This window comes from Pelophylax lessonae (assembly GCF_965119305.1).
Source record: "Pelophylax lessonae genome assembly, chromosome: 5".
NCBI classification, from domain to species: domain Eukaryota; kingdom Metazoa; phylum Chordata; class Amphibia; order Anura; family Ranidae; genus Pelophylax; species Pelophylax lessonae.
Window position 1 is genome coordinate 331,366,783 of NC_138772.1, and position 12,478 is coordinate 331,379,260.

At 39.7% G+C, this 12,478-nt stretch overlaps 1 protein-coding gene across 1 annotated transcript in view; it reads right to left on the minus strand.

The window, feature by feature from the left end:
- Positions 1-12,478, minus strand: part of LOC309556798 (uncharacterized protein) — a gene marked incomplete at both ends in the record, with an annotated part of 256,883 nt that overhangs the window by 14,208 nt on the left and 230,197 nt on the right. The window contains one exon of the mRNA XM_082259313.1: positions 3,484-3,699. Within this exon, the coding sequence (XP_082115439.1) occupies positions 3,484-3,699 (216 nt within the window). The remainder of the gene's footprint in view (positions 1-3,483; positions 3,700-12,478) is intronic.

Genomic DNA, 12,478 nt, shown 5'->3' on the forward strand with positions numbered 1-12,478 from the left:
TTGTCTTGCTGTATGTATCGTGATGTTTTGAATATTATACTCTGTATTTGTTCATTCACCTATGAATATATTCTCTTTTCTGTTCTATAGATATATTGCCGTGTATTAGTTTAGGCCTCCTTGCTATTTACCAATAAATTTCTGTTGTTGTTTTAAAGTTTTCACTCATGGTCAAAGAACTCAAGTTAACCCAAATCATATCTGAGATAATAAATCTCAAAATATAACTTACGGGTAACAATATATATAATTTATGTTCTCTGTTTAGTATCACTTTAAGTTATGGGAAATCTGATTGGTGGTGATATTGGTATTTGAATTTCAGATTTTCTCTTTGTACTGCATCTCAACTAATTTTAAATATGTATAAAATCCAGCTAACTTTGCATCTATTGCTTCTATATAAAACAGGAATGTATGAATGTAAAAAGTTCCTAGGAGTTTACCTTTTCCACTTCTGTGGAGGCCCTTCTGTAACATGCCAAAACAGTTTGAAGTCTTTACCTTAAGAGCAACTTGTTGTCTTAGTGCTACAGCAATATCTCAGTTTAACACAAACTGTAATAGGTGTGGATGTTATTTTCTTCAGAACATAACATCATACATACTTTCTTTCCAAAAGTGGGTAATGTGGATTTTAGAGCTAAGAGGTCATTTTTTTTTTTTGGCAAGGCCTGCTTTAATAGTATTTACTGGAATTTTGAAGGAAACAAATATGTTGAACTCTACATGTGATGATGTGAATGATACAATGCTGGGATCTGAAAATGGAACATTTTCCTAGCATAATTGGAGCTTAAATGATATACAAAATCTGAATTAATTTACTTGTACAGTATGAGTGAAGAAATGTAATTCCTTGCCCTTTATAAGCTTGTTTACTGAGAGATGCTGGAACATCAACTGTCACTAGAAATGCTGTAACCTTTGCTGAAGAAGATGAAGATTTCACTTTTTGCTAGTATTAATTTGGTAACATTCAAAGATGTTAAATTTACTAGGTATAAAAAAAAAAAAAAAACACAGTTCACAGCCAATTCCATTATGAGCGAAAAACAACCCCGAGCATAAGTCTAAGAATACACAAAAACTAATTTGTTTTTATTAAGGGAGAAAAGATGGGGGTGGACAGTTAAAAAAAAAAAAAATCAAAGGAACCTGGGGCTAGAATTGCTATTCTAATTATGTGACCTATTGTGGCACCTGTTATCATAGCAAATGCAAGTATCTGTTAATGTAGATGGCAACACTTTAGAGACAAACACACATTTAGCAAGAGTGGCACAACAGTTGACATGCTAAATTCTGAAGATGCCCTTTAATCAAGTCTTATAAACATAATGTATTCAGCAATGCTTTTCAAAACTGCCTGTTGTTGTAAGAGTTCAGTTGCTTTGAGCAGTTGTTCTTTTGAATTTTGAATTCCTACATTCATGGAGACTTAAAGAGAAAAAAAATGGACGCTCTTTAAAAATAGATTACAAGTGTCGCACTTTTTCTGTAGAGGAAACTGGATTTTTTCCAGTTCATAATACTTTTGAGAGTGGTAGTAATATAATACTACCATAGTGTAATATAATATTAAAAAATGACCTGCCGTTTTATTTTGTTGGTTATTCTTAACTATACATCTTTCTATTTCTAAGTTATGGAAAAGTACAGAAACATGATAATGCATCTGATGTACAAAGGCCATTTCATTTTCCATAGATAATGAGAGGGGTGTGATCTAGCATATGCATTTTGCTGAAGCCAAAACAGTCTCTGAATAGTGGAGATTAAATCTAACCAGCACTTTACCGAAAAAAACTAAAGAATGTGCAAAAGGTCTAAGTAGGAAGTTGTTCTTTCAAAAATGTGTTTAGTTTGTCTTAGAAACGTTGTATTTAACCGCCTAAGGACCACCCCACATACATTCACTGCATTAAGAACAAAAAGAGGCACACCGATCTTGTACATTACCCAGATGGAGTTTGTTAAAATAAAATAAAAGGAAATATACTCACAAACATAAAATTGTAAAAAGCATATCGATCCACAAATGGACACAAAGTGACCAGGTCATCAGGACAGTGTCCAGCACGCGGAGGACCTTCCAAGTTGGCTGGCACATTTTGAGGGGGGATCCTCTCTTCTTCAGAGCCCCCTCAAAATGCGTCAGCCATCTTGGAAGGTTCTCCGGCAAGCTGGACAGTGTCCTGATGACCTGGTCACTTTGGGTCCATTTGTGGATCAATATGCTTTTTACGTTTTTATGTTTGTGAGTATATTTCCTTTTATTTTATTTGAATAAACTCCATTTGTGTAATGCACAAGGTCGGTGCGCCATCTTTTTGTTCTTTACACAGTGTTCTCATTGGGTTTCCCCTGACCCCAGGAGGGCAGCAAAATCTGTGCTTATACCCAGAGATATAGAGACCCATCACCGTCACATCTCTGTTGAGCGCAGGAGATTTTGTGTATTTGTTCACATACAACCCTTAAGCTCAAAATCAGGTACCTGTAGAGGATTTCTTTCAAGGGCTCTGGGGCACGTGCGTGTGCCTTTGGAGCCCCATTCCCGCTGTGATTGGACACAGTGGGAGCAAATCAGCGGGTCCAGGGAACCCGTTGTCCGCCAGAAACATGGCAAACGTTCATAGAGAGGCAGAACGGCGATCAGCCTATGTAAACAAGGCAGATTGCCATTCTGCTAGTAAGGAAGATGGAGATCTTGTGTTTCTGCTAAGCCAGAACACAGATCTCTGTCTTCCTACATTGCAACCATCCCTAACAGTTAGTAATCACTCCCAGGGAACACATTTAAACCTTTGATTACCCCTGATGTTAACCCCTTCTCTGTCAGTGTCATTTGTACAGTGACAGTGCATTTTTTTTAGCACTGATCACTGTATTAGTGTCACTGGTCCCCAAAAAGTGTCACTTAGTTTCAGATTTGTCCACTGCAATGTCACAGTCCCAATAAAAATTGCTGATTGCCGCCACTTTTAGTAAAATAAATAAATAAATAAATAAATAAATAAAAAGTCCATAAATCTATCCCATAGTTTGTGGACGCTATAACTTTTGTGAAAACCAATCAATACATGCTTATTGGGATTTTTTTTTTTACCAAAAACATGTAGCAGAATACATATTGGCCTAAACTGGCTATGTTTTATAGCAGAAAGTAAAAAATATTGTTTTTTTTTTTTTTTTCAAAATTGTCAGTCTTATTTTGTTTATAGGGAAAAATAAAAACCTCAGAGGTAATCAAATACCACCAAAAGAAAGCTCTATTTGTGGGGGAAAAAGGACATCCATTTTATTTGGGTACAGTGTTGCACGATTGTGCAATTGTCAGTTAAAGCCACACAGTGCAGTATCCCAAAAAATGGCCTGGTCAGTAAGGGGGTAAAACCTTCCAGAGCAGAAGTGATAAAGGAAAATTTTGCATGTACTTTGGAATGAATGATACCAATAAAACTGAACATTATAACATACCTCAACAATAGCTCCATCAGGTAACCGAAGAAACTGTCTATAAAGTTCCTGAAAACCCTTAAGGTGTATGGTATAAATCAATATGTGAGTGGTAATGTCTTTTGATCCATCCCGATAACTTGCTGGATCATGAGGTTCCAGGTGCTGGACATCAGAAGTTGAGATTGAGCTTTTCTTGGTTGCCTCTTTTTTCCAAATGTAATCATATACTGCAATCTAAACAAAGTCAGTGATCAGTAAATGCCTTTAAAGAGAAGTATGGGCATTTAAAAAAAACATTTATACTCACCTAGATGGTTGCAGCATTGATCCAATGCTGCTTCTGCATCCCCCCCCCGCTGGCTCTAGGACTGAGAACCAAGCGAGCAAAGACCACTAATCCCTCAGTTCTTCCCTCCATTCCAAATAGAGAGCTCTGAGTGTCAGTCACTGGCTCTCTGCTCTTCCCTCCAGAGCTCACTGGAGTTCCGGGCTGTGGAGTTGGTAGTAGAGGCTGGCTCCGGTTCTCAGCGGCTCTTTGAGTTAGCTGCTGGTCCAGGCATCTTAGAGGATCCTGACCATATGGTCAGGATCTTTTTCAGAGCTTTGTGACGCCAGCTGACAGTGGGCTTTAGCCTGCTGTCAGCTGAAAACAGTTTACAGGAGTGCAGAACTCACTGCACTCCTGTTGTCCCCAGGAGAAGTGAAGCCAAAATAGCTTTTTTTTTTTAAATTGAAAAGAAAAACAGAAAAATAAACAATTTGAATATAGCAATTCCAAGATAGCTTCCAAAAAACATTGAACATCCTCGAAAAGGGTCATATAGATCATTTAATATACTCACTGAAATAAACATGACTCGCCCTTTCTGTATAAGCTCAATACAGTTTTGCCATAAATAAACAATATAAATTACATCCACTGCCCCTGACTCTAGCTTTGACTGTACTTCTTTAATGATTTAATATTTGACAATCGTGCATATTGTTTGATAACATTTATACACACTAATCTATACCTTTACATGTCTTCAATCCAACACTTTACTATTTGTAAAAATTGGAATGTAGTTGATGCTATTTTTATTAAGCGTGTCTAAATTTACATTTAACATTTGTTATAGAATTACAAAAGTTGATGGAAGGGCTCTAATATGTAAATGCTTAGGAGAAGCTACTGTCACTATTTGTAATTACATTTTTGCTGGTCGAGACAGGGAAATCCTGCAGAAATTTTTGCAGAAAAAAAATATTTTCCACCCATAAGATACACTTTTTTAAAAATTAAAATCAGTTCAACTGAGCTTCTTATTATACTTTCAAGAAACTAAGTATTCAGTACCCACATTAGCATAAAAAAAATAAAAAATTGATCACCCATCGCTCTATGCTGTCTGTCAGGGGTGTCTGGATCACTTACTGTAATACGCAATGACAAATGCTTCAAAAATGAAAACAGTTTGTATATATGCATTTCAATTGCATATTCAATTGGAGTTTAGCATTATGGGTCAAAAACGGCTTATATTAGAAGTTCCCAAAGCAGCATACGATGCAAGTACAGTATACTATATTATCATTCATCCAAGCTCCTGACCTTACCCAATGGTACACAATGTCAATCTTCAAACAAATCCTCTGAACAGTGCTGGCTAATTCTGCTTAGGTTTTAATGACTGCAAGTGATGACATTGATATAGTTGAACATTGGTACTGTACTGCAGCAGAACAGTGTGGTTTGAGATGTGAGTTCCTTGGAAAGTGAATAAAACAGAAAAAAAAAAAATCTTGGTAGTTTTGCCCACACTTACTTTGTTTGTTATGTTTGAAATGTTGTTAAATTTATTCTTGTAATGCCAATAAAAACCTTTATTGCAGTTTCATTGATGTCTGGTTTTTGCAAAAGCCTGGAATATTTCAGTGCTTGTCACTCCTAACAAGCATTAGTTATATTAAACTTCCAGTCTGTAGCATGTTATCAGGTTTAGGCAATAGTATTTTAGCAGTATTTCCAGAATCCAAGAGTCATGGTAAAATGGAAAATTGTAGAAAGTATCTCACAATATAAAGAATTTTATAAAGACTTTTGAAAAATAATTTTATAAAAATAGTAGTGGTAGAAAACTGCTGTTTTTTTTTTTTTTTTTTACTGTTTTTTGGAGGTGCTGATAAGTAGGGGGGCTGATGCTAATGGCCACAATGTGGACATGGGTAAAATAGGTGTGGGCAAAGTGATTATTTTTTTCATGGCCTATAGTGTGCTACCTTTATCCCTTTGTATAGGCTAAAAAAGGCCTTGAGGTACACTGAAGAGATTCTGGAAGAAAAATAAGCTCCATTGGGGAAAGCAATAAGAGCCCCCAGCAAATGTCAGGGCCAGTAATAATAACTTTTCGCAGGTAAAAACATGTGAATTTATTTATTTATTTTTTTTTTACTCGGACTCTGCAAAGCAATAAACAAAAAGAACACGTTTACATTTGTTGGGAACTACTTTGTAACCAGCAACTGTTAGGCCCCGTTCACATACAAGCGACGCTACTTCGCACCGCGACCTCGGAGGTCGCGGTGCGAGCAGCACGCCGCGACCTCGGAGCGGCCGCCACGGACTTCATAACATTGAAGTCTATGGCGGTCGCCTCCAGGTCGCCCCAAAGAAGCTCTGGACCCTTTTTCTAAGTCAGAGCGACTTGTGTCGCTCCTATTAGAACGGGTCCGCAACTTCCCTATGGGAGGCGACCTACGGCGACCTGAGAGGCGACCAGGTCGCCTCACAGGTCGCCTTAGTGTGAATGGGGACTTAAGACAATAAACCTTGCTAAAATTATGTAATGAGCAACAAAGAAAATAAATTGCCATGAAATGACAACACAAATTTCCACATACCCTCTAGAGCAGGGGTAGTGAATTAAAATTCAAGGAGGTCCGGTCACTAAAATTTTCTTCTGGCCGAGGTCCGAATCTCAAGCATGTGCCATGAAAGATTGTACGCTTCTACTTTCCTTTTTTTTGGCACAGCCACGCTCTATGATGCTTTTATTACTGTTTTCTCCACACGCTCTGGTAATACTCTGTAACTGTCCCCAATAGTGTTCCCCCTTACATCAGGTGCCCCTACCAGAGTGATTCATTACATTGGGTCCCCCCATAAAACAGTTGCCACTGTCAGGGTACCCCCTTATATGAGATGTCCCCATCAGAGTGCCCCCCTTACATCAGGTTTCTTCATCATAAGGCCCCCTTACATTAGGTGCCATCATCAGAGTGCCCCCTTACATCATTTGTACCCATCGAATAAGGTTAGAGTGCTCCTTTACATCAGGTGTCCTCTTAAGAGTGCCCCCTTACATCAGGTGGGGCCATCACAGTGCCACCTTAGATCCGGTATTCAGATCAGTGTGCCCCCTTACTTCAGGTGTCCTCATCAGAGTGCCCCCCTTAACATGTGCCCATCAGTGCAATCCCACTTACATAATATGTGCCCATCAGCATGCCCCATTTTTTATGTTAAGGGGCACTCTGATGGGTACATTTTATGTTAAAGAGGTTGTAAACCTCAGAAAAAAAAAACCTGGAAGACAAAGGCATAATGAGCTAGTATGCATCGCATACTAGCTCATTATGAAATACTTACCTTAGAACGAAGCCCCTGCAGCGCCGCTCGCTCACTGGTAACATGGCTGACATGTTCAGCCGTCTTACTTCCGAGTTCGCGTCATCTGGCCACCTGATTGGCCAGAGCAGTGAGGACGTCACTCCTGTGCATGCGCCCGGGAGCCGCCAATCATGGCACAGGGCACACGGGTTCATTCAGAGCGCATGTGCTGATAACGTCAAACGGTGCAAGTTTAGTAGATATCTACAGTACCTATAGGTAAGCTTTATTATAGGCTTACCTTTAGATACAAACACTACTTGGGGGTTTACAACCACTTTAAGGGGCATGCTGATGGACACATTTTGCTGTGCCCATCAGTGTGCCCCTTAACATAAAATAGGGGGCAGCAAACAATGACTGCACTTAAGATTGAGATAGGAGAAAAAAAGCACTATAGCAAGCTGACAATTAGTTAGCATTTTGATCCCTTTCAATGTCTCCTGCAACCATCACACACAGCAGACATAGCAGGCACCAGATGTAGGGTTTACACAGGTTCAGACATTGATCTCCCATCAATCAGCAGCAGTGATCACTTCTTACTACCTCCTTCACAGTGATCACTGCTGCAACATCTCTCCCCACTCAGTGATCATAGTTTTCTAATGCTGTAAAAATAGTGACCTATTTATACACTCCACCTTGTTCTGCTGTAGTCCATTCTTCCTCCTACTCCGTCCTCGCCACACATCACCTCTCTATCTTCACACATTTCCCCTGCCTTACACAGACAGGAGGACGAGCGGCACAGTAGCTCTGAATAGAAGACGGAAGCTGCAAACTGGTGATTGGTTGCTTGGACTGCCCTTTATCTTAGCAACCAATCACTGGCTTGTTTAGCTTCCGCCCTCCCTCCAGAACTGTCCCTGCCTCCCGCAGTTGGGTCTGTGAAGATGAAAGCGAAACCGTGACAGCTGAGAGAAGAACAGGCATCTAAATGGCGAGACCGCTGCGGGCCGGTTGAGAGAGTGATTGGGGCCGGACCTGGCCCGCGGTCCGCCATTTAGTGATGCCTGCTCTAGAGCACACACCAGCCCAATTTATACTTCATCATTCCCCATCATCCATGCAAACATATTGTAAGTCTATGGTTATTCAAATCATCAATGCAACTAAACTTTGCATCCTGGCACATTGGGGTTCACCCTATGTACCGACTATTTCTAAATGGTTTAAACGTATTGGAAAAATTGCAGAAATGGAAGAGTTGCTTTACATAGCTCGAGACTCACCTTCTAAATTCTCACGCATTTGGGCTTGTTGGACTCATTTCACAACCACAGACAGATACAAGAACTTGATGGGACTAGATCTTGCCAACCCTCCAAACTAAATGCGCATTACCCAGGCGCATTATCCCCTATTCGATACTTGATATTTAAGTTGTGATGGTAGGTCTCCCTCCCCTAACCAAGGGATGGTCTAGGAGGACCTTTGCCACAGAGAAACACCTTTCAATGATATATGTTGTAACCATAATGCTTTACTACGCATTTTTATCATGGACTAAGTGAGGTGTATACACCGCTGATAGAGATTGATGAGGTAACACCTTCCTTACCCCCTTCCCTCCCTCCCTCCCTCCAACCCTCTCTTACCATCTTCCTCTCTCCCTTAAAGCCCTTCCTCGTCTATACAACCCCTGACTTTCCTTACTTCCTTACACCACCTGTTTTCTCTTTATCCAATCATTTTACATCATTAGGTAGCTCTGAGTGAGGAACCTGTAGAGCAGGCTTCAGGCTTCAAACGTAAAGATATAAAACTGTAATTTTTTGTGAAGAATCAACAACAAGTGGGACACAATCATGAAGTGGAATGAAATTTATTGGATATTTCAAACTTTGTTAACAAATAAAAAAACTGAAAAATTGGGCGTGAAAAATTATTCAGCCCCTTTACTTTCAGTGCAGCAAACTCTCTCCAAAAGTCTGAAACTCTCTCACTCTGGATGAACTGCAGAGATCTACAGCTGAGGTGGGAGACTCTGTCCATAGGACAACAATCAGTCATATACTGCACAAATCTGGCCTTTATGGAAGAGTGGCAAGAAGAAAGCCATTTCTTAAAGATATCCATAGAAAGTGTTGTTTAAAGTTTGCCACAAGCCACCTGGGAGACACCAAACATGTGGAAGAAGGTGCTCTGGTCAGATGAAACCAAAATCGAACTTTTTGGCAACAATGCAAAATGTTATGTTTGGCGTAAAAGCAACACAGCTCATCACCCTGAAGACACCATCCCCACTGTCAAACATGGTGGTGGCAGCATCATGGTTTGGCCCTGCTTTTCTTCAGCAGGGACAGGGAAGATGGTTAAAATTGATGGGAAGATGGATGGAGCCAAATACAGGACCATTCTGGAAGAAAACCTGATGGAGTCTGCAAAAGACCTGAGACTGGGATGGAGATTTGTCTTCCAACAAGACAATGATCCAAAACATAAAGCAAAATCTACAATGGAATGGTTCACAAATAAACATATCCAGGTGTTAGAATGGCCAAGTCAAAGTCCAGACCTGAATCCAATCGAGAATCTGTGGAAAGAACTGAAAACTGCTGTTCACAAACGCTCTGCATCCAACCTCACTGAGCTCGAGCTGTTTTGCAAGGAAGAATGGGCACAAATTTCAGTCTCTCAATGTGCAAAACTGATAGAGACATACCCCAAGCGACTTACAGTTGTAATCGCAGCAAAAGGTGGCGCTACAAAGTATTAACTTAAGGGGGCTGAATAATTTTGCATGCCCAATTTTTCAGTTTTTTATTTGTTAAAAAAGTTTGAAATATCCAATAAATTTCGTTCCACTTCATGATTGTGTCCCACTTGTTGTTGATTCTTCACAAAAAAATACAGTTTTATATCTTTATGTTTGAAGCCTGAAATGTAAAAAAAAGGTTGCAGAAAAAGTTCAAGGGGGCTGAATACTTTTGCAAGGTACTGTAATAGGCTCCATCTTTTCACACTCTGTTATGGGTAGTAACACAGATGGGTCCTTTCCTCAGTTGTTATATTTGAATAGTCTTGAAAACTTAGATTGTTGGTTATGTAAGATGTTATATTTTGCCTGATTTGTAACTGTTACATGTACAATATGCGCCTTGTTCTTTGGCGAGGTACTTTACAAAGGTCCTACTATGTACTGTTTTTTTTTTTTTTCATATAAAAATTTTTTGGAAAAAAATAAATAAATACATTGCAGCAGTCAGGAATGTTACTTACAACACAGTGTAAATAGTGCAGTGGTCAGGATAATCTCACATACATGGCACAGCAGTTTTGACTATGTATCAAACAAAATAGAATATGGCGTGATCAGTACTAATCTAATGTACAACAGAGTGTATGTAATGCAGCTATCATATGTAGGACAGTGGTCAGGACTATGTAACATACAGCAGAGGATATGGTGTAAAATAAGAGCTGGAGGGACGGAGCAGACAGCGGTAACTGACAGTCACTGCTCTGTGTTTAGAGTGAAGGGGAGAACTGAGCAAGCAGTGGTCATGTAAACGCTCAGTGAACTTGGTTATTCTAGAGTTATTCACTTTCAGGTCATTACAAAGAGGCACTTTTTACGTCAGAAGGAAAAGAGACTTAACCTCCAAATTCGGAAATGCTTCTTCACAGTAAGAGCTATGAACAAGGGGAATAGATCCTCTCAAGACCTGGTTCTGGCCAGCTCACTAGACTGAGCTGGATATATTCCTAAATGCGCAAAATATAACTAGATACTAATTTTTAGAGGTAACAGTGCCAGGGGTAGTTGAGCCAGGGAATATCTCATTGCCTTCTGGAGAATCAGGAAGGATTATTTTTTCCCTAGCTGGAGCCAACTGGATAATGCTTTATTTTATTTTTTTGCCTTCCTCTGGACAGGATTGTGTATATGGGGTTTTCAATATCTTTTTTTTTTTTGGTTGAACTAGATTGACTTGTTTCTTTTTTTAACTGTACTATGTAACTATGCATACATTACACATGGTTTGAGGGTGGTGTTAGGGAGGGGTTCAGGTGGCAGTAAACCTTGACTGTCTGTTTTTATTGCTCCCTTACTGCAGATACAAATGACCCCTTAGTTTGATTGGTTGACATGTATTTATATCAGATTAAAAAAAAAAAAAAGCTACAGTAAGGGAGAGTGAATTCAGATAGAAAGCTCTCTTTTCTTACACAGTAAAACTTTGGATTGTGGCATAATTTATTCCAGAAACATGTTTGTAATCCAAGGCAGTCCTATATCAAAGTTAATTTCCCCGTAGGAAATAATGGAAACTTCAATGATTCGTTCCACAACCATTTATTTATAAGTCCTTCAGTCTATAGTCCAAATAAAAAGATTACAGCAAAGTGACTTCAAGGCAAATTCAGGGAATGCCTGGGTAATCTTCCTGTAATGTCAGATCCAAATTACATCAATTAAGATGAGGATCTGACTTAGGGCTCATGCACACTGCAGCTCAAAAAAAAACTGCTTTTACAGGCATTTGAGCTTTTATTTCGGCTTGAAGAAGCTTGTGCTTTTTTATGCTTCTTTGAGCTCCTTTGAGCTTATTTGAGTTTTTTTGAGCATAAGCATCTATGTTTTCACAAACCCTTACTTAAAGTCTATGGACACAAGTCGGATAGAAGTTGCCTTGAAGTAGTACAGGAAACTTTTCTAAAGTCATAACAACTTCAGAAGTGCTAATTAAGACAGCTCTCTTTGACTAAAATAGGGTGTGACCCTACTTGTATTGCAAGACCTTGCTCGTTTCTCAAATTAAAATTTATAAAAAAAAATGTGCTCCTCTTGTAAAACACTTGCAGGCAAAGTTACTCGCAATCCAAGGTTTTTCTGTAGTAAGATTTGGACCCCTTTCACACCAGTTGGACTGTTCAGAGGGAAATCTGTCTGCTGATTCCAGCAGACACAGCCCACTCTCCTCTATGGGCAGTCAGATGTAAACGGAGTGCCTGTCCATTTACACTCCACTGCCATTTGATCTGCCCAGACAGAGGTGAACGGATCCCCATCTGTCTGTTTTTAGCAGATATCAGATTGGATGTAGGAGGGTGAAAACTGACACATGTCTGTTTACACCCGCCACTCCATAGAGGAGAATGGAGTGTCCGATTAGGTCCGCCTGAAAAACTGACCTGCTTGGACCGCCTGTGTGAAAGGGGCCTTATTGTGAAACCACACCAGCAATGATAGGACCCTCTCACACTAGTGGTTATGGAGCCTGCAGTTGAGACAAGTTTTTACCATCCCAACTGCTACCCCTTTAGCAGCATAGGAAGTGGCTGGGGGTGCACACATGCTGCAGCCATGATGCTTAATGTCATGACAGGAATTACACCCCCTGTTGTTTTTGG